Consider the following 23,768-nt stretch of genomic DNA (forward strand, 5'->3'; position numbering starts at 1 on the left):
TTTCAGATTTCTTTGTTAGAGACCTGGAAAAAGCTTTTAGTTATATAGGTCCCCAGCTTTGGAATCTAATGCTGGAATATTTATGATTTATCAATAATTATTTGATCTATCAAAAACAGTGTAGAACTTGGATAGTTTTAGGTGTTTTGAGAATTAAGACAATAGGAAGCAATGTTCCCTCTAAGCCGGGGAAGCAGATGTGCACGTCACGATGTGTTCTGAGTAGCAGTTGGTTTGGGCTGGGCTGGCTCATGGTGAGAATGTGGGGTGGGGAGGGGAGGGGCCCAAAGGCAATCAATTGTTGAAAATTATGTCAAATTATATTTAAAAATTGAGAAGTTAAATTATTTCTATTGAACTGAAAAGAAAATATTTAAAAAACTGTACATAAAATGTGTCTCACTACATGGAATAGTTTTTGATCTAAGAAAGAAATGTATACTTTTTACCTTCATTCATTTCTCTAAAGATAGCAATCACATTGCACCTCAGTTGTAGAAAAATCATTTGCTTCCTGTTTTGTTTAGGACAAAATATTAAATCCTTAACCTAAATTTTAAGGTCCTTGCCTCTGGCTAAATGATATGTTTATCAAATCTTCTGGTCCCCCATTTGCATGCCATGCAATTTGAAGAAGAGAAGGTGCTTGTTATCTTCTCCTCCCCCTCCCAAGTGCACATGTTAATCAGCTTTTTAATTTGCTGCACACACCCCCCCCCCCCATAATTCTCTACCAAAGATTCCAGCTAACTCCACTTAGAAAGTTCCTATTGTGGATTCAAAGTTTTCTTAAAGGCATATTAGGTTAGATTCCTAGAAAGTGACAAAAGTCAGGCACAAAAAATTTAGTCAGGTGCTATTGCAAAACTTTGCACCCAAATTTATAGAATTGGCTGGAGTGTACCAGCCAAAACTGCCCTTACAAACTTAAGGCAGCCAAGATCAGGGTAGGAGGGCAGTTTCCAAATTTTCAATCATGAATCTTGAATCATGGCTATAGATTTCTTTACAATGTATATTTTTTTACCTTCAGCATGTACAGTGCTTTTACACCTGAACGATGCAGGTTGTGCAGGAAAGATGATCGCCAATTAATTTAATTTAAAGAGAATGCTGTGCCTCGTACGATATGTTCCTTCTCTGTTGTGGTCCGGCATCATTTCTTCCTTCCATTCCCAACCCCCCCTCCCCAAACCCCCTCCCCTCAGCTTACCATTAAGCCATTCTTTGGTCCTGCCAAGCAGTGGCAGCCCTGTTGAAAAGCTGCCTGCAGCCTACACCAGGCCTTTTTCCCTGTCCTGACCAGGGCTGCCCCTTTCTGAGGGAAAGGCCTGGTACAGGTCATAGGCAGCTTTTCAACAGGGCTGCCACTGGCATGGCCGAAGAATGCCATAATGGTAAACTGGTAAGAACATAAGAACATAAGAAGTTGTACCCGCCGAGTCAGACCAGAGGTCCATCGCGCCCAGCGGTCCGCACCCGCGGCAGCCCATCAGGCCCATTGCCTGAGCAGTGGTCCTTGACTATTTCTATAACCTATCTCTACTCCTATCCCTATAACCTAACCTCAACCCTTATCTGTACCCCTCAATTCCTTTGGCCTCTAGGAACCTATCCAAACCTTCTTTGAAGCCCTGTAACGTGTTCCCGCCTATCACAGCCTCTGGATGCGCGTTCCATGTATCCACCACCCTCTGGGTGAAAAAATACTTATTAGCGTTTGTTTTAAACCTGTCCCCTTTCAATTTCTCCGAGTGCCCCCTTGTACTTGTGGTTCCCCATAATTTGAAAAATCTGTCCCTGTCCACTTTTTCTATGCCCTTCAGGATCTTGAAGGTTTCTATCATGTCTCCTCTAAGTCTTCGCTTCTCTAGGGAGAATAGCCCCAGCTTTTTTAGCCTGTCAGTATATAAGAGGTTTTCCATACCCTTTATCAGTTTAGTTGCTCTTCTCTGGACTCGCTCGAGTACTGCCATGTCTTTCTTGAGGTCTTTCTTGAGGGGATGGGAGGAAGATGTGATGCTGGATTGTGATGCTTCTCTCTTAGAGAAGGCTTAAGGCGAATCGGGTGGGATCAAACTGTGGCAAGGCGGGGTCGAGTATTGAGCCGTGATGAGCGGCATTCAGTAACTGGTGTGCTGCGGTGTGAAGGAAGCTGCGCAGCTGCTCAGCTTAGAGGGAACATTGATAGGAAGTAGTCCAGAAATCTGTGTTTTTTTAAATTTGATTTCATAATAAGGGTTGCCTTTTTTATGGTTTTATATTGGTGTTTTACATATTTTTATTTGTATGGTAACTCTGGGGTGTATTTTATATATTTAATAGTTTCCCATGTTATGGATTTACATTCTATTCTATGTTATAAGTTATGGAAATAGTATGGAGGAGTTTATTGATAGGCAATTAAGAAATATGAGTATAAATCATGAAACCAAGCTCTAGTTTCAGGCATCTGTAGCAGGTGGCATGTGTATTCATAACTGACATCAACTTCTAGCCAATTGTGCATCTTGAGAAACTGTACACTCTGTCAGTGGAGAGTCTGTCAGCAAAGCCACATTTTCAAGAAAATAGGATGAGAGAAAATTTAAAGTGTTCTGTATTAGAAAAATATTTTTCCATGCGCCAAGTAGAAGTTGGGGGGAAAAGTAAAAGAAACATAAAAGATTGACTGCAGCTAAGATTCAAAAAGCATTGCAAGAGCAAAAACATGTCTATGCAATAACAAAGGTAAAAAAGGAGGCAGCTTTCAAATAAAGCCTGCATGTGTACATTATTTGAACATTTTCTACCCAAGTTTCAAGTTTTTATTTATTTATTTGCTATCCCACCCAACGGCAGCTTACAATCGTAATTTACACTGGGTTTTACTATGCAGCATAAGAGCATTTTACCATGGGCCAGTGAGGTAAATGCTCTGACACTCATAGAAATTCAATGAGCATGATCAGAGCATTTACCTCACTGGCCCGCGATAAAATGCTCTTATGCTGCTTAGTAAAAGGAGCCCTTAATGAAACACGCAAAAGGACGGGGTTATTACAAAGACATGATTTTAGCGGAAGGAGAGTAAAACTACAATGGAAAGTGTGGGGGTAGTACAAAGGGGGCGCTGAAGTGGCGGTGGAGACAGAGACTGTGTCTGAATTCAAAAGGGCCTGGGATAGGCACGTGGGAACTCTTGGAGAGAGAAAGAGATAATGGTTACTGTGGATGGGCAGACTAGATGGGCCATTTGGCCTTTATCTGCACATCTCCTTACGAGAGGCATACAGGGATATGGGTGACTAAAATTACACCAGGTGTACACCTGGTTGGGCCTCCGCATGTGCGGATCACCGGACTTGATGGACCAAAGGTCTGATCCGGAGATGGCAGTTCTTATGTTCTTATGTTCGTGTTTCTATGTTCTATCAGATCTTGGTGTTATCTCTTAAAGTCTGACAGGATGGAGTTTCTAAGAGAAGGGTCAATTTTTATTTCTGAGTATGCATCACGAAAGTGAAGAGTTTTTGGTCAGATTTAAAAGATTCTAAGAAGGTGTGAAGGCATACATGAACTGGAAGTAGGCCCTTTTACAGAAAAAAATGGATTAGCGGACGTGCTCATGAACAATCTGTCTGTAAGTAGGGATGACTAAACGATTATGTTCTGCAGAACGGAGAGCTCTTTGTGGGGTATAAGGTATAAGGAGCCGTGAAAGGTAAAGTGATTCATCTGATTTTAGTGTTTTAAAAACCAGTACTAATATTTTACAAGTGATGCAATGAGTAATCGGTAACCAATGTGATTTTTTGTTAACAGTGGAGTAATGTGATGAAACTTTTGTGTATTGTGTATCCCGCTCAGTCTATAATCTTGTGAACACATTTTCACGCTCACCCCACAGCGGATCTGCATGCACAACTTAATTGTTTAACAAGCATAATTAGCACAAATAATTGGCAATTACAACCTCATAATTGGCACTAATTAGAAGTTGCACAACTTGGAAAGCATGATTCTATAAAAGATACATGCCAGTTCTAGTACATGAATCTGAAAAAGGGGCAAGGCCAGAAGAGGAGTATGGGCAGATTGTGAGTGTTCCTAAAGGTTAGGTGCCTGACTTATAGAATATGCCCAATGTACGCACCAGTTAAGCGCAGGTATTTCAACCTGGTTTTTCTTGGCCTAAATGCATGCACCTAAAAGTTATGTGGCACACTGGAGCTTAGTATGGGTCAATAAAAAGTACATGCACTTTATAGAATTACGTTAAGCGCCATTTAGTTGGCGCCAATGTTTTTGTTCTATGTGTAGAATTAGGCCCTTAGCGCACAGAATTGCATGCACAGGTTATAGAAGAGTGCCGGTTACACATGTAAGTTACCTGGCAAATTAGCTGCTAATTGATACTAACAACCAATGATCACAGATAATTGGAATTAATCTGCAGTTATGTGCTTAACTGCCTTAGTTGCTATTCAAGAAAAAGTGAGGAAACTCTATAGCATGTAACTGCAAGGGGGTGTAGACTAGAGGTCTGCACGGGAAAGGGGATTGCGGGAATCCCCCCTAACCTACGGTACTCCCATGGGGACCTCCCTCTGGCCCACGGGACTCCCATGGGAACCCCCCTCTAGCCAATGGGACTCCCATGGGGATGGAAGGCTTTGGAAGCAGGGTTCGTCCATATAATAGTAAAAGAGGGGGTTTATAAGTTAATTACCTGAACAGAAAACAAAAAAAGGGTTCCACCAAAGAGATTCCACAAGGAAAACAGCAGCACAAACACAAAATAAACTGGAATTGATGATCCTGTCAGAAGTAATTGCTGCTTTTTATGGGGACGGGCGGGGATGGAGAGGATCCTGGCGGGGACGGGTGGAGATGGAGAGGATCCTGGCGGGGATGGGTGGGGATGGAGAGGATCCTGGCGGGGATGGGTGGGATTTCTGTCCCCGCACAATTCTCTAGTGTAGACATAGGAGGGGCATGCACAGGTCAGGGGAGTGCCCAGTACTTACCTTACATGCTAGGATTCTAGAACAGTGTTTCTCAACTCGGTCCTGGAGTGCTCCTTGCCAGTCAGGTTTTCATGATATCCACATTGAATATGCATGAAATAAATTTTCATATAATGGAGGCAGTGTATACAAATCAAGTTATGCATATTCATTGTGGATATCCTGAAAACCTGACTGGCAAAGGAGTACTCCAGGACCGAGTTGAGAAACACTGTTCTAGAATATTGTCCTTTATGTGCACAACCGCAACATATTTATTTGTAAATCTTTATTGACATTTCAAACTTTATAATGTATACAATTGAAGAATCAGAAAAAACTGTATGAAAATACATTGTAATCATCACAATTATTACATTAAACAATTTTTATCCCCTTCTTATCCTAATTATAAACAATAAAATTATATATTATACTATCAATATAATAAAAAGAATTAATTTTACTCTTCCAAATAAATATTCCACCCTCCCTAGATGTGTAAAGGAATCTAACGAAAAAAAAAAGAGAATCATAATTTTAATTATAACGTAATAAAATTAGTCAATGGATCCCATACCTTATTAAAGGACTTGCTAGTACCTAAACGTTCTGCCATTATCCTTTCATATTTATACGTTACACACACAGTTGCCCACCAAAAATTGAAATTAATCCTATCATGATTTTTCCAATTGTATGTAATCATTTGAACCCCTATTCCTGTCAAAATCATTAAAAGGCAACTTTTATTTTTATCTAAAGTGGGTTTAACATGGAGAATCGTTCCACATATTATCACCTCATATGTCAAGGGGATAGATCCTTCAAGAATAAGATTAATTTGGCCCCAAATTGACTTCCAAAAACTAAGTATCAATGGACAAAAATATATCAGATGATCCAAAGTCCCTATATCAATATGACAATGCCAACATCTATTAGATGGAAATCCAAAAGCACACTTGTACGTGCGCTCTGTACCCCAACCCCCACCAACAGGAATCCATCCCTGATACACGTGTACGCTTCTGAGTGTCGATTTAAGAAAGATTTTTTGCAGATAAAGCCTTTCATAATACCACAAGGGCTACACATATAAAAATATGCATGATTCCAAGAAAGCATGTATTGTTACATGACCCATATGAAGTTTTATACTAAGCATGAGTGCTTTTATGGCATACACATGTTACTCGTTAAGGCCTTGCTGTACTTGGAGAATGCCAGAAAGCCAGCTTGTCAGACGTTTTAAAAGGCAGCTCAATATATGCAACCATTATCTTCTCAAGACAGAAAAACTAGAATTTATTAAGGTTGGTATTTAGAAATGATTTATGCAGTTAACAGCCATGTGGCTGACTATTTAGAAACAGAGGGAGTACTTTAATAATTATCTAGCTTGTGCAAGTCCTATGTGTACATTTCCAACTGCCATTCCTTGTGGGTGGCCAATCAGAGCAAAAGAGCGCATAGTTTTGAAAATTAGATATACAAGCAGTGTTTTTCTCCCCCTAACCTAAACACATCTCTTGCATACCTCTTTTTAATCTGACTAAAGTATGTCCTTTCTGAAAATCTGCATGTACTTTAATCTTCTGTAAGGTGGACCATCTATCTACCTGTGTTAGTGCCTGTTTATTCATATACTGTAATTCCTTTGAAAACTGTCCTTGTGGAGGATAATTTTATAACTAATGCCTAGTCAAGAAAAACACATAGAGGCTCATTTTCAAAGCACTTAGACACCAAAGTACCACACTGGTATATCTTAAGTGCTTCGAAAATGAGCCCCATTTAATTTATGTGTTTATATGCCTGTATAGCATTTCTCCAGGGACAGAGGATGTACACATTTATGTGTGTTCATGTATGTGCTAATAAGAATAGAAAGAGAAGTTTATATGTTCAAATACACAAGCAGGTGCCAATCCCTACTCTACTCTATAATTCTCCAACTCTAGAATGCTAACAGGAAGCAACATGTATGGGCACCTACTTTTTCCATGTGTATATCCCATGCAATTTTACAAGGACGCACTTGAGCATATGCACGGTTCTACGTACTCTATAATTTCTTAATCCATGAAGAGCATCAGAATTCAAATTACCAATACCCAGAAATAGCAAATGAACGCTGAGAAGGAAGAGTGTAATTTGATCTGGGCCTATGCTTTTCTGAAAATTATGTAGGCGTTTGGAAGCTCTGAGGAATTTGAAGTGGTAATATATAGGCATGATGAGGCTAGCCCAAAAGGCACCTCTGCATAGCAATAAAAATTTCTCATTTTCTCTCCAAACTTATAATTTAAAAATATCTGAGGCTGCTCTGAGGAGACTTAGGGCAATTACTGTGGAGGGTCATTTTTGATGCTGATCTGCAGAAGTTAAATTTGTTTAAATACGAAATGACACAGAGGCTTATGTCTAATCTGTTACAGCTGTTAGCTCACCCTATATGAAGCAAAAAATAGTGCAGTGGATTAGCAAAAGTATTTGAGATTTCTTTCAAGTTCTTTTCATTTTGTTGTAGTGTAACCATGTTTCTAAAAGTAGGAGAGTTCTGAAATTCACTAATGAGAAATTTGGAGTGCTCTTACGAATTTGAGCAGCCTTTCTGAGAGTTAATGGTTTGGATTTTACTTCAATTTTTTTTCACATGGATCAATTAACAGTGCTGAATTTTATTTTTTTTTTTTTTGCAGTATATCTTATGTCCTAGCAAACAGAGAAAGCCATAAGATAGAAGTAATCTCTTTCCAAGGCAATAATCAAGCTGCCCACCATGGGTTCTTTTTTAACCATAAGGTTTGCACCAGTACCTAAAGCACAAACTCTGTTTCACAGCACAGCAACAAGGCGGTTAGTAGAAGGGGAGAGAGATGATCATAATATCCCCATTCCAAAGGGTTTGAACTAGCTCCCTTATGAAACCAGACTGAAATTTAAAAGGTAGATATTTAAATGGTTTAACTGGGCAAAAGCAATCATGGAGAATGGATCATCCTCAGATTTTCAGTGGCACTTAACCACACAGTCCTGCTGAAAATCCAGTGTGACTGCCACGGTTATTAGACCCAGGCGGTCCAGGGGCGGAATTGGCATAGCACTGAGATTTAACCTGTTCGCGGAGGTATTCAGTCGACAAACCAGATAAGTACCTGGATAAAGTTAGGAGAGCAAAAAAAACCTGCTTTAACTCAATACAGGCACTTACATTGTACTGGTCACTGTCTCCCAGATAAATTCTGACAGCATTGAATGTACGGGTCAAAATTTGGCACTTCTGAAACACTGACCACTGCTGGCTGAACAATCAAGCTGTACAACTTAACATGTCTAAAGAACAAAGAGAAAGAGAGCACATTAGTGAAGACATTGACTGTGTACTTTCCATTTACTATTAAATAATTTACCACCTCCCATCTTCCCCTCCCTATGTATATAACCAGAACATCTACCAGATCAGGTCATCATATTAAACTCCAGAACTGTAACTATCCATCTTTATCAATGCATAAGGATCAGACCACCGAAAAATCTCCCAAAAATTGTATTAAAGAATAAAAAGAAAAGGAAGATGTTGTAGTCTTATATCTCCCCTTTCTCTATAAGTCTTTATTGATTTTCCATACTTCAAAAGTGCAATACATGAATATATAACACATAAAACGTCAATTTAAGCACATCCACTTACAATTATATATATTACCACTCATTTTCTCCCCCCCACCCCACACTCAATGATTATACAATAAAACATAGCAACGTTTATTTGCCCAGTAACCTTACCCTCTTCATATTAATAAAATCTTCCCACCCTTCCTCCCACCCCAAGTGTAATTACTCTAGGGTCAAATTAGGACAGAAATATCCCCTCCCCCCTATTTTGGATGTGTATGAAAGTAAACAAAACCCGACATAATCAGAGACCTGCTATAGAGAAGTAACATACGATGCCAACGGGCCCCAAACCAAAGTAAAAAGAATATTGTGCCCCAGACTTTCTGTATTCATTTTCTCAGATCCATAGCTGGAGCACAGATTAGCCCACCAGAAAGGGAAATTCAGACAATCATAGTTTTTCCAGTTTCAGGTTATCATCTGCATGGCTATCCCAGTCATTATAAGGAAAAGACGTCATTTATATCTATCTAAGGGGGGTTAACATGTAATAGTGTTCCGCGTATGACCGCCTCATATGTAAGTGGAATTGATGAATCTAATATAATGTTAATTTTCCCCCATATTGACTTCCAGAAGTTGAGTATCAAAGGACAATAGAACAACAGATGATCCAGTGTCCCAATGTCTAAGTGCCAGCATCTATCTAACTATCTAACTTGTGTAACCTAACAGGGGTCCAAAAAGATCTATGTAACAGGAAAAAACCACGTTTGTCTCATAGATGCTGATAGAAACATAGAAACATAGAAAGATGACAGCAGAAAAGGGCTATAGCCCATCAAGTCTGCCCACTCTACTGACCCACCCAATTTAGTCTGTGTGCTAATGACCCAATTCTTTAACTTGACCTTCGTAGTGATCCTACGTAAGTGTCCCATTTATTCTTAAAGTCAGGCACGCTGGTAGCCTCGACCACCTGCACTGGAAGCTTGTTCCAGCGATTTATCACTCTTCCGTGAAGAAGTACTTCCTGGTGTCGCCATTAAATTTCCCTCCTCTGAGTTTGAGCGGATGTTCTCTTGTGGCCGAGGGTCCCCTGGGAAAGAAAATGTCATCTTCCACCTCGACATGTCCTGTGATGTACTTAAATGTCTCAATCATGTCCCCCCTCTCCCTACGTTCTTCAAGAGTGTAGAGCTGCAGTTTGTGCAGTCTCTCTTCGTACGAGAGACCCTTGAGCCCCGAGATCGTCCTAGTAGCCATCCGCTGAACCGACTCGACTCTGAGCACGTCTTTATGGTAATGTGGCCTCCAGAATTGCACACAGTATTCCAGATGAGGTCTCACCATGGCTCTGTACATTTCATTCTCCAAGTCCAAATTTGTGGTCATCGAGTCACAGAAATATACATCTCCCCTTTCTATCATATTTCAAGGCCTTATCCAGCTAACCTTATCCCTAACAATCACCCTCCCTCACCTAAAATCTTTGAGCCAATCAAGAAAATTATGTGCCTAGATTGGCTAAGCTCACCGATCTAGGCGACTAACCTCAGGCCCCATTTATAGAATCTGGGCCTTTATTAATAGGGTGCATTCTTTCAGAAACATGTGAACTGTTTCAGAACAGTGCACACTCTTTCCAACCAGTGCACAATGTTAATGATAGAGAGAAAAAAAAATCTTAAACTTTGGGATTTGTCCTGTCATTTAGGGCAAAAAATAAAACATAAAATGACATGGAAAATGTTGTTGACGCTTCCTATGTTGTTTCAAATGAATGCCCATCTCTTCTGTATATAGATTTGAAAAAGCTGTTTGCATGTATATCTGCATGAATAATCCATGTGTACATCCATTTGAAGCCTGTCCTAATTAAGTGCCACTGAATGTCTGAGGTTAGCCCCCAGACAAGCAAATTAGATGGTCAGGAGCTTCTTGTGTCCATTTAAATTGCCTGGCTCCAAAGCAATTTAAATGGCCCCATGAGAAGTTTCTGCCATTTAAATCATTTGTCCCAATCTAACCATGGAAGTTTAGTGGCACTTCACCAGTTAGGAGGAGAGTGTGACATAGTGGCTACAGCTTCAGCCTCAGCACCCTGAGGTTGTAGTTCAAACCCTTCGCTGTTCCCTATGACTTAATCCAACTACACCACATTCCGGAAAAAACTGAAAACCTACCTCTTTGACACTTGAACATTTCAGATCTTCCCTTGCCCAAATGTATCCCCCCCCCCCCATTTCTCCTCCCCTTCTCTTCCCTGCCTCTCTCCGCTTCCTCTCACTTCTCTTTGTAAGTCATCTTGAGCCTGCTTAGGTATGCACGACGCAAAAATAAAAGATTAGAATCTTCCATTGCCCCAGTTACATTAGATAGATTGTGAGCCCACCGGGAAAGATAGGGAAAATGCTTGAATACCTCATTGTAAACTAACAAATTCCATTTAGGGCTAGATTCACAAAGCAAACTGATTGTGTACCGATCGGTTTGCGATCCCTTTACTATCAAATTTCCCTCTGGCCTGATTCACTTACCTCTCCTGTGATCCGCTTCGAATCAGTACATGCAAATGAGGTGAAACGCATACAAAGTAGGCTGGGATGTGATTCACAACACCAAATTTCAGATCCGACTGGGCTGGCCGATCACCTGAAGAAGTGACTGCTGGGGACCAGTCAAAAACATTTTTCCAACTCTCCAGCCCTGCTCTCTGCATGCCCTGCTCTCTTCTCCTGCCCGCTCTGCCCCATGCTCTTCTCCTGCCTGCTGCCCCAATGAATAAAGCAAAAAATTTAAAAAGTCACGGCCCTGAAAACCTCCTGCAGCCCCAACTCTCCAGGACTCTCCCACTGCCCCAAACGCCAGCTTGCCTGCTCCAAAGAACAGCCTGCCCCAATCGCCTGCTTGCCCCCAAAACTGCTTGCCTCGATCACCTGCCTGTCCCGACTCCCACCCTTCCCCGCAGTGCAAGCCTGTGGTTTTAACCCATGGGCTTTTAAGCAGGTTAAAACCACGGGCTTCTAACGTTAAAAAAGAAAAAAAAATCTAAGCTGGGCCCGGAGGTCTACAGATGGTCTGCATATGTGCGGGGATCGTTTAACAGCGATCCATGCCTGCAGAAGGGGGTGTTCCTCCAATTGCCCCCATCTGCATATTTACTTGTTTGGAATTCGTCGGACCTGGCCAGATCGGGCCCGATCAGGCAGGGTAGTGAATCAGGTTAGTGAATCAGGCCCTTAGCCAACGTAGGCACCTAACTTGTTTAATAGACAATCGGCACCAATTACTGTCAATTAGCACCTCGTAATTGATGTAAATTGCACATAATAGAATGTTAAGCACCTAACTTGGTAGGTGCCTACCACTTTGAGATAAGCACCTAGTCCAAGATGCCTACCACAAAGTAGGTGTGGTTAGGGGGGCAGATCATGGGTATGTTTTGCATGTAGGTGCCTGTTTTGGACTTGGGTGCCAGTAGGCACCTAACTTAGACACAGGTATTTAGGCCAAGAAAACACTAGCCCAAATTTGCACATGAAATTTTAAGTGCCATTTATAGAATTCCCCTGAAAATATATTGAGTCCTTAGTGCATCTATGGTTATATTTCTATCATTTATACAGTATGATCTACTTATGTATTTGCTTTTATAAAACTTTCAATAAAAAGATTTTAAAAATGAAATGAAAATATATTGAGTCCAATAAAAAGGCATCACTTTATTTTCCATTTTATTTGTATTTATCCAGGATTCAATTAAACACAATCCAGGAAACATGCCTTCTAGATTATAGGGAAAAGTTATTCTCTGAAACTTCTGTTATAGAACTTTGTTTCATTGTTTCCTCTGTTCCCAATAACTGTGCCTTGCCATTGAGACCTTGGTGATTCTACTTACAATGAGGATTTATATGCCTTCTCTGACAAATACTCTTGTCTGCTTCCATTATGGATGGATATTGCAGACTCCTGACCTCTATGTGGGTCACATCAAGAGACTGTCTTGTATTCATAGAATTCCAGGGTAGAGTTCACTGCGCTAAGAAACCCAACAGTTACTAGAGATATAATATATAGGACAAGTTTGGAATAGCTCAGTTGTATTATTTCTTCTAATACTGTGCATTACACATCATAACCATCCTTTCCCCTAAAAAATTCAGCCTGTGTTTCCCTGTTTTTCAATGTCAAACAGAAGCTCACATTGACAGATCACCCTTAGAAAGAAGTCATGAAAGGACATTGCATTCTCAGTAATTATCATTTCACTTCTGGCTCTTTACACGGGGTCGGCAGCCGCACTGTTTTCTCCCTTCAAATGTGAAAACTGATTTCTTTTTTCTACCCCCTCCCCCTCTGTGGACAGGATTTATGTGGGCACCATTCATGTGATACTCTGGGAATGGCAGACGTTGGAACCATATGCTCTCCGGAGCGCAGCTGTGCAGTCATTGAAGATGATGGTCTTCACGCAGCTTTCACAGTCGCTCATGAAATTGGTATGTAGTGCCTTTACTGTTCCATTGCCAAATCCAACACTTGTAACAGCTGTATAGGTAATGGAATACTCTTCAATTAATTCCAGACTTCTACTGTTGCAGCTATACGTTAAAAGCTTATGCATAGATGCTTTGGGTGGTTTGGCAACAAGGCGAACACATGAGATGTTTCCTTTTTTTAAAAGTATTATTAAAAGCGGTATTGCAATGCATACCAAAGCATCACTAAAGTCTACAACCCATCTGTTTGTTCTCCTTCCAGTAGTGTTGGCACTGGCTCAAACTAAATGTAGCTTGTCATGATACTTTCGCACAATATATTTCGTAGCTAAACATCAACAAAATCATTTATTCCAGAGCAGTTCACAATGAAATTCATTTATTTGGGGGGAAAAAGGGCATTATTTTTTATTGCTTAATGCTAAATATCCAAAAAGCATGGATATTTGTAGGTTACAGTGAAGTTCGAAACCTCAGTGAGGAAACTGCATGGGTGGTCAAAGCACACCAGAGAACCAGAACAGTTTGGAACAAGCAGTAAAAAAAAAAAAAAATGCTGAATGAAATGTAGTGTCATTCCATGCAATATTTTTGCCAATGTGAGATGGCACCAGCTTTTTCATGCTTTCAACTAGAACCGTATTTTCATGCAGCACATTTCCAGGAAATGTGAGGATAAAGACAGATGTTGACTGCTTGTGCCAGTACTGAAAAACTGGTATACTAAATGTATTTTTTCATGCTGGTGTAACTTTATAGGTGATTGAAGCATATAGAAGTGTTTCATGTGCTGAAGCAGGCATTCATAAAATTACCCTGATGCCCATAGACATACAGTAGACCAGGGGTCTCCAAAATCCCTCCTTGAGGGACGAATCCAGTCGGGTTTTCAAGATTTCCCCAATAAATGTGCATGCTTTCAATGCATATTCATTGGGGAAATCCTGAAAACCCGACTGGATTCGGCCCTCAAGGAGGGACTTTGTAGACCCCTGCAGTAGACAGTAGGAAAATACAGCGAAGGAATCAGCACTAAGGAATGCATCTCATAAAATACATCCATAATTCTTACAGGCCCACACAAGTTACACACAAGGTTAAGCCTTTGTACAGGAGCTTCCCAATGGGCTATTTTATATAGGCACACTATTGCTTATATTAAATAAACAATAAGGACTAAATTCAGTAATTAGAACCTAATTTGGGCATCAAAAACATGCACACAGAGTGGTAATCTATAAACAGTGCTCTAAGTTGGGTACTGTTTATAGAATAGCACATAGTGCCAGGATTTGCATCCAACTGATAGACATGAAGATTTACATGAACGGAACCCTGATGTAAATCCCTGAACCTAGATTAGGTATAGATTCCCTAAATTATTTAATAGTGTGTGCATCTTAGGCTAACACCCTTGGCCCCCTTGGTCACACCCCTTTTCAGTTATGCACTAAAGGATTTACACACGCATCATTATCAAATAGCTCTTGGCAAGTTTAGAGTTTATTTATTTTCCGCTTTTTTACAAAATGGATCTCAAAGTCACATACATAATACACATAACAAACATCCGTACAAAATCAGACCACAGACAAATACTTCTTCTCTCCACCTCTATGTCCATTGTCCCCCCACAGCATAAAATGATTTTTCAATACCCATACTTCATTTTACAAAATAAATACCCTTTTTTCAATTTTCACATCTCCTTGCTGCCTTATATGACTCGGGAGCTTATTCCATTCTACAGGACCTACTCGTGAGAAAATACTTGCTCTTGTTATTTGTAGTCTTATTTCCTTTCTTGTTGGTAAATATAAATCGCAATGGCCTGCAGATAGTTTTTGAAGGAGAGCATAATGTAAAATACTATCAATCAAGTATTTTAGCGCTTGCTGATGAATACTCAAATAAATTAGTAGCAACAATTTATACCGCACCCTGTATTCCATTTCAAGCCAACAAAGTTTGATATAATAATCTGACACATGATCATATTTCCCTACTCCAAAGAGGCTTTGAATAATAAAATTTTGGGTAACCTGTAAGGCATGCATTGTGGTCACAGAAACTCCTAAAATACAGGTAGCGGTAATCAAGGCTGGACAGGACAATCGCCTGAAGAGCATGCTTATAGTTGCTACCAGAGAGATACGATCGAAGATTATTCAATAGGTGCAGCTTAAAATATGCCTTCTTTATTTGTCTGTTGCCTGTATATGTTCGTTAAAAGACAACTGTGAATCAATGATTACACCCAGATAAAGAATCTCAATGAAAGTTTCATTGGTATGCCTAATATTCTAACAAGAGGTAGAGTGTTTATATCAGATTGTCTTGATAGGCACATTACTTTTGTTTTCCTGATGTTCAGCATTAATTTATTAATATCCATCCATTCTTTTGTCTTAACCATTACCTCATTCAGTCGCTCAATAGATGCGACAGAGATACATCAACTGAAAATAAAAATTGCATGTCATCCACATATAATCTATACGATACCTCAAGTCCCTGAAGCAATTTACATAAAGGAAGACAATATAAATTAAACAAAACAGCTGAAAGAGCCGACCCTTGTATGACACCAGTCTTTACAGTCCTTTGAGCTGACAGTTGCCCAATATATATTTCCTGTTTCCGATTACTTAAAAATTATTGAAACCATTTTCATTTTAAGACAATCCCACAGAGCCCACACTCACCAAGCCTGTCTTATATCATGATCCAGTGTATCAAAGGCGGCCGAGATATCAAGAAACGCAATCAAATAATTCTTCTAACATTGATACTAATAAAGTCTCAGTGTTGTGATGCTTTTGAAATGCATATTGATGGGAATCTAAGATTTCATTCTCTTGCAGATATTGAATCAGTTGTATATATACCAATTTTTCTAAAATCTTCGATAACACTGGTAAAGAAGCAACAGGTTGGAAATTTTTAAACTCCTCCACTCCTAAGTTTCTATCTTTAATTGTAAGCTGAACAGTAGCAATTTTTAGCATATCAGGTACTGTCCCATCTTCCAGTATCAGATTCATCATCTGCATAATTACTGGACATATTTTCTTGTCCAACTCTCATAACACAGTTGGTGAACATAAATCACCACTTGCAACAGTCGGTCTACATGCACGCAATGCTCTATTTACCTCTTCTTCCACTTTCTCAAAACAATCCCAGCAACCTCTTATTCCTAAATTGATGCTTTTTTCACTGGTCCTGTAGAATACCTTTAATGAGTAGGTCTACCTTCAATTCAAAGTATAAATTAAACTCATCTGCAGCCAAGGGCACAGGGGGTTGACTCATAGCTTCATTACATTAGACAACTCTCTAGGTCTATTCAATGCTACCCTTAGTTTACTTTGATAGTATTTTTTTTCTCTCTGCATGTACCATGACTCTATATTAATTAAGTTTCATCATGAACAATTCTTTCAATTCAACTGTTTTATTCTTACACCACTTATGCTCACTTTTCTTCAGCTGTCTACACATTAATCATTATTTGTATTTGTTAACTTATAATATATTGATTGGCATATGTCAATTTTTGCAATTTGTGTCTGTTATTATGTTTTGCAGAGTACAGGGGGTCAGACATCACTATTTCTCTTTCTTTTGTGTTGCACTATGGCTTCTTGAGGAGTTTTTTTTTTAATTTGACTATTTCTATTTTTAATTTGTGGTTACTCATTCTATACTGGATGACGGTTTGTCAGTGTTCTGCATGTATGAAAGAGGCATGGTTTTCTGTTAGCATTAAGGCTCTAATTCTATAAACAGCATCTAACTTGTAGGCACCGAGGAGCACAAATATCAATCATAAGTTAGGCACTGTATATAGAATCATGCCTAGTATAGCCTAAAATGGTCTTAGGTACCAGTAGGCATTGATACCTTAGACCAGTGGTTCCCAACCCTGTCCTGGAGGACCACCAGGACAATCGGGTTTTCAGGCTAGCCCTAATGAATATGCATGGAGCAGATTTGCATGCCTCTCACTTCCATTATATGCAAATCTCTCTCATGCATATTCATTAGGGCTAGCCTGAAAACCCGATTGGCCTGGTGGTCCTCCAAGACATGGTTGGGAACCACTGCCTTAGACACTCTATACCAGGGTTTTCTTGGCCTAAATGAATGCACCTAAACCAAAACATGCCCAAGATCTGCCCACAATCCACCTCAAACACACCTACTTTCTTGTAGACACCTTGGAGTAGACGCCTATCTTGAAGTGCCTATCATTTAATTAATTGCAATTTTCAACAGTGCCAATTAAGGCCAATCTAGGCACTAACTTTAGGTATCTTTTACAGAATCAGCACCTAACTGTGCAGGATGGATCTGTACTAATCTGGCTTCTTTAATTTTCCAATAGGGTTTATTGATGCTCTAGAATCCATTACAGTGATTGTTAAGGTATGGTAGAATTGCTCTTTAGGTTCTGGGTGACATTTGTAGTTTTCTGTATTACTTCACAGTATGTCTGGTACTGGATTTTGATTTAGATAACACCTTTCTCAATAATAGCTTAAGACAAATTTAATTCAGGCACAATAGGTGTCCCCGGAGAGCTTATAATTTAAGTTTTGTACCTGATTCAATGGATGGTTAAGTGACTTGTCTAAGATTTCATGGAGCAGCAGTGGCATCCCTGGTTGTCGACCTGCAGCTCTATTAGGTACAGCTAATAGAGATAAACATGGGTATACTATTGAGAGAGTGTGCACTTTTTCTGAAATAGTATGCCCTCTTTGCAACTAGAGAGCACCTAAAACAACAAACAGAAAAGCATAAAATGTGCTTCTCTTAATGACATGCAACAACATGGGATATGCCCATACTTTCACTTTGAAAGGAAAATGTTGCCAAAGACAATAATGCCCACTTTTTCTGTAGACACATTATATAAAGATAATTTGAGGCATCGTACTCTAAGTCCAGACATCTATAGCAGGTGGTGTGTGTGTCTTTATGATGAACATTTTCTAGTTGCAAATGCATCATTTGAAGCCACTGACTTTATCCACCATCATGAACAGCCTGTTGGCCAAGTTTAATTCAGGGAAATAAAAATGCTAAGGAAAAAATGAGATGATTTATAATAAATGAACTCTATATAAAACATATGTTTGCCACCAAAGTGTATAAAAAAAAAACAGCCCCAACTTCCCTTGCCCAGTTGAATGATTATGCTGTAACATGGACATAAACACCCTAATTCTAGAAACTTGTTTATTCAAATTTAAGCATGGTGTGCAAATCTGCACATGCAATTTATAGAATAAGGTTAGTTGCACGCAAAACTTAATTTAATAATTGGCTGTTTATTTGAGGTAGCATCCAATTATTGACTTTAGTTATGTTATGTGGCGCTAATTGACACCAGTCATCAGTTGCACACACAACAGCCCTTAGTCACTATTCTAGAAGTTGTGTGTACAAATTCTACCATGCACAGCTATCACCATGTGACCCGGCCAAGTGGTATTACCTGTCACATACCCTCAGGCACCTTTATTCTCCAAGTCTCTGTTAAAATAACAACACAAATACAGGGTTATATACACATCACACACACATTCCATTAAAACCCTGACCAGATCTTCCCAGCTCCTCCTGTCATTCTCCAAGTCCTCCCTGGACTCCATCTCTCCAGGTCTTCTCAAGAATCCTTCCTGACCCTCCATTAGCCCTCCAGGTCTTCAGCAGCATTCGGTGCCTTTTACCAGTCCCTCCTCCGGTTGCCGCTGTCCCAGCTGGTCCATATGCCTTGCTGCTCCTCAGTCCTTTGGCCAATGCCTCCAGTGGCCTTGGATTCTTCCAGCTTCTCTATTGCTTTGTCTTATCCAGCACTCATGCACTGAGTGCTCTCCCAGCCATTCATCTGTCTTATTGCAGACGCACGCACCGAGGACTCCTAGCTGCTCTCCGTCACTCAGTCATCTTATCCTGCACCCATGCACTGAGGGTTCATCCAGCCCCTCAGTTGTCTTATCATAGATGCACGCACTAAGGGCTCGCCTGGATTTTTCTTCACCGGTTCCACCTCCGGTCATCAAGCCTAAGCCCCTCGACTCCAGGTTCTACCAGGTCCCCAGCTACTTCTTAGCTCTTTCCCTTCCAGCAGACCCTCCTACTACCGGTCTTCACTACAGGGCCAAATCTCTCTCCCAGATCTCTCTGCTGGTGTATAGGTCCCCACAGACTCTCCCACCACCGGGCTTCCACTTCTCCGCTGCATAGCTGCTTGGTTAAACAAAATATGGTGTCAGGATTACAAAGAATTGATGTATGATTACTACCCCCAATGAATGTTCCTACAATGATTTAACTAAGATCTATGAAAGATATGTGCATATTTACAGAATAGCTATTATTCTAATAAAATATGTGTGTAATTAGTGCATAATTGTGAGTGCTTATTATAAAGAATTATGCTGCATGGGGGTAGGGTTACCAGATTTTCCAAATGGAAAATCCAGATCCCCCTATACCCGCCCCCCAGGCCCACCCAGTTCCACCCATCTCCGCCCTGTTATACCCCAGTCCCACCCCAGTTTTTCTGACCAAGGATGTGTCTTTTTGTCACAACTTGCTGTTGAAACAAGTTTGTCTGTGGGGATGTTAAAGTTTTAGACACCCCTGTATGACACTGAGATTTTTCCTCCATTTTTTTTTTTAACTTGAAATTTTATTGAGTTTTAGTGAAATACAAAAAGGAAAAAGGTGTACAAGGGTCATAAGAACAATCAAGGACAATCATATAAAGGCAATATCAAAGAAATCAGGGATTAATGATAATAGATAATATAATACATTACAATGGTCAAGCATGTCCAATTATGTTACACAAAAAGGGAAGGTAAAAGTGGTAGAAAGAGAAGACAAGGGGGGAGAGGGAAAGAAAAGTAAAGAGGGAGAGAAAAGAGTATAGATTATATGCCATCTTTCAGTTTGGTTCTAAAACAGTGCTGGGGAATATTCTGGATGATTATAATATTTGAGTGAGTTTTGGGGCATCCTTACTTGCTTTTGTTTGGTTTTAACCACACTTAGGTGCCATTAACAGCCTCGCATCTAGCGGCACGTATGTAAAAACTTAGGTGCCTGAAATGTAGGCCACGGTTTTAAAGGCCTACATTTCAGGTGGCTAAGTTTTGGGAGAATCTTGCTTAGCAGCATTTAAGTCATGCTTTAAGGCAGGGATGTCAAAGTCCCTCCTTGAGGGCTGCAATCCAGTCAGGTTTTCAGGATTTCCCCAATGAATATGCATGAGATCTATTTGCATGCACTGCTTTCATGGTATGCTAATAGATGTCATGCATATTCATTGGGGAAATCCTGAAAACCCGACTGGATTGCGGCCCTTGAGGAGGGACTTTGACACCCCTGCTCTAAGGTGTTAGGCCACCTATCTTTTACAGAATTGGATAGGCGCCTATCTCCCAAATACATGTTTTTTGGTTCGGTATTTTTTTATGGGGGGGTGTTACCAGTTATTGAGGCTAAGGGTATTTTGCCAGTTAAATTAGGCGCCCTTTATAGCCCCTATGCGCTAACATATGTACTTGCTCTCAAGCTGGTATAATGTCCAAACCTTACATGTAGGCCCCAGGGCTGCTGGATTTGCACTGATATAAACAAGGCCCAAATAGGTGCCTTCCTGCCTAATTAACCTAGGTTGTTGTTGTTATGTGCCATCGACTCGTGCTCGAGTCCTAGCGACTTGATGAATTGCGGATCTAAAAAGAAATCGGTTTTATGCTAGTCTAGCAAGGTCTTCCAGTGTCATCCCCATGGTTGTTTTTAACATGTACAAATACAAAAACGGGCATTGAAAACTATAATTAAAAATCAAAAAACACCCACCAACTAATTGTACCTCAAGTGTCAATTTTAACTATAGAGATGGGCCTCAGAGACCTAGAAATCAGGCAGTTGACTGCTGGTGGTTTTTTCAGGTCAATATCTCAATCGGCCCAAACTCCAATGAGTAATTTTTTATGTTTTTAAATTTTTAAAACTTTAAAAAATATATTTAATTATTTAACATTTGAATTCATTTTCTCATTCATTATTTAAATTCATTTGCTTATTCAACATTGAAAGATAGTGCCTATATTTTCAAAAAAGCTCTTATCTTGCTGAACCCCGCTAGACATAAACGGCGCTGCTTGGAGAAACCCAACGGGGCTCCATTTCACCCCAATAGACTTCGTCAGGGGATGGTATTCAGCAGTACCTAGGTTTTAGAAAACATACTATATCTAATTTGCATTAACAAACTTTCATTATAAAACTTTAAAAGTTAGTACTAAATGCCAGCAACGTACGGAATACAACTTGCTATCACGTTTGGAAAGTGTTTCAAAATGGCGTCCTTCTCCAGTGATCTCTCTTCTGATGGTGTGACCAAAATAAGACAGTCGTAACTTCATCATTTGGGCTTTGCGTGACAAGCCGGTTTGATCTCTTCCAGAATCGATTTGTTAGTTCTTTTGTACCCTGTTATAAAATGACCCTCAAAAAGATTGAAGGGGACTTGTACGGTAGCAGCTGTGCAGGATCCCTGTCTAAGAGCTATCTTTCTTGGTATTGTCAGATGATGTTACCCAGAGTACATTTCATATTAGGCAACAAGAGAGCAATGAGGGAGAATGCTGGTTTTATAAATTATTTTTAAATAAACTACTTTGACAATTTTGAGATGCTGCTATGATACTGAAGTATGAAATCTGGCTAATATTTGGGGAAGAGAAGCCACACCCAGAATAATTATCAAAGACAGCAGGGAAGAGTCACAGTGTAACATATACAAACTGCACAAATTAAAAATCATTGTTAAGTTCCAGTTTAAATTTTGATTTTAAAACACTTGGCCAGCTCAGGAATATTTTTATTGACTTGTAATGATTGCATCAGCTGCTATACATGTTTTCAAAACCAGCTGTTTTATTGAAACTGGGCATTTATGTAACGGGTTTTATGCTTAGAAAAAATGAGTCTTCCTTAGAATAATTGAACTCTTGATTAATCATGCATTTGTCTTTCTTTAAAACTTTCTTTAAACTTGTTGCTTTAGTGCAGCTGCTAAAATAATTCTATGGCAGAAAGAAGGTATTCTGACATGAAAGCAAAATGTTCAGCCAAATCATCTTAGGAAACGGTTCAGACTCAGCAGCATCTCTGCTGAATGTTTTGCTGTGGTCAGAGGTTTTCAGTGCTTGTGCTTACCTAGGTAGAAATGTGCCCCTGGAAACCATTAGATCAAACCAGGTCCTGTTTGGAATTCTGTGATGTATCCTTATTGCATTCACATTCCAAGACCAGTGCCACCAATCATGGTATGATATATAGCAAAGGGGCAACAGTATTTGAGTAGTTTTGTTTTGATTTTTTGTAACATGTTACCTTTCCTTTCACCCAAATGCCAAATCTGACCTAAGCCCTTTAAAGGGTTAATGCATAGGTGGACCTCTCTCACTGGTGGACCCCACCGAAGATCCACCCCAAATGGCCCTTTGTACAGCCCTATGTGCAGACGGAGAAAGGCTCAGAAGGACAAGAAGGATAGCAGAACCAAAGAATGAATTAAAGACTACAGAGAAACAATACATTTCTTTAACAAGCTTATATCCTGCCTAAAACCTAAGTGGGTTACAAACTTACATATATAAAATACAAATGAAATCAATAACATAAAAAAAGGAAATAATAATGAAATTACTCATTCTGAATCATCCTCTCTATTAAACAGTGTTCCTCATCTATTTTAAAAAGGTTTCCAAGTATAGGGATGTTTTAAAAATATTTTTTAAATGCTGAATGTTCCTTAACTGTCCAACCAGGTTATTCAATAGTTTCACCCTAGCTATTGAAATGGCCTTAGCTCAGGGATCTCAAAGTCCCTCCTTGAGGCCGCAATCCAGTCAGGTTTTCAGGATTTCCCCAATGAATATGCATTGAAAGCAGTGCATGCACATAGATCTCATGCATATTCATTGGGGAAATCCTTAAAACCTGACTGGATTTCGGCCCTCAAGGAGGGACTTTGAGATCCCTGCCTTAGCTCTAGCATCTACTTATTTCACCCATTGCAATCCATCCATTGACAGACACATTGCACCTTCAGATCTTAATAAACAATTTAGATGATACCACATCATAGTTTGTGATAAGTACCAAGGGACTCCATTGTGAACAGCTTGTAAAATCAACACCAATGCCTTAAATACAATTCTGCTCTTAATAGGCAGCCAATGTAGTTGCTACAAGCGGGGGGTGTTACCATGTTCAAACCTACCACCTCCATAAATAAACCAAGCATCAGCATTTTGTATCACCTGCAGTGCTCTACAGGAGGTATTGAGCATTGCAGTAATCCAACCTTTGTAGTACCATACTTTGAACCACAGGCCGAAAATCATATTTCAATAACATTGGTATCAGTTTACTTAAGTGTCAAAACTTGATCTTTCATGGACAGAGTTGAGTCTCTGAATAACCCTCAGACAACCAAACCAATCCAGAACCCCAACAAACAGCATGAGACACAAGTAGAATCCACTGGAAGTCCCAAACCCCAAGAGGCCCACCAAAATAAGAACCTACATCCCAGAAAACAACCACACAAATC

At 39.8% G+C, this 23,768-nt stretch overlaps 1 protein-coding gene across 1 annotated transcript in view; it reads left to right on the forward strand.

The window, feature by feature from the left end:
• Positions 1-23,768, forward strand: part of ADAMTS5 (ADAM metallopeptidase with thrombospondin type 1 motif 5) — an 82,471-nt gene that overhangs the window by 19,402 nt on the left and 39,301 nt on the right. The window contains exon 2 of the mRNA XM_033940150.1: positions 12,985-13,117. Within this exon, the coding sequence (XP_033796041.1) occupies positions 12,985-13,117 (133 nt within the window). The remainder of the gene's footprint in view (positions 1-12,984; positions 13,118-23,768) is intronic.

The sequence above is a fragment of the Geotrypetes seraphini genome, chromosome 4, assembly GCF_902459505.1.
Source record: "Geotrypetes seraphini chromosome 4, aGeoSer1.1, whole genome shotgun sequence".
NCBI classification, from domain to species: Eukaryota; Metazoa; Chordata; class Amphibia; order Gymnophiona; family Dermophiidae; genus Geotrypetes; species Geotrypetes seraphini.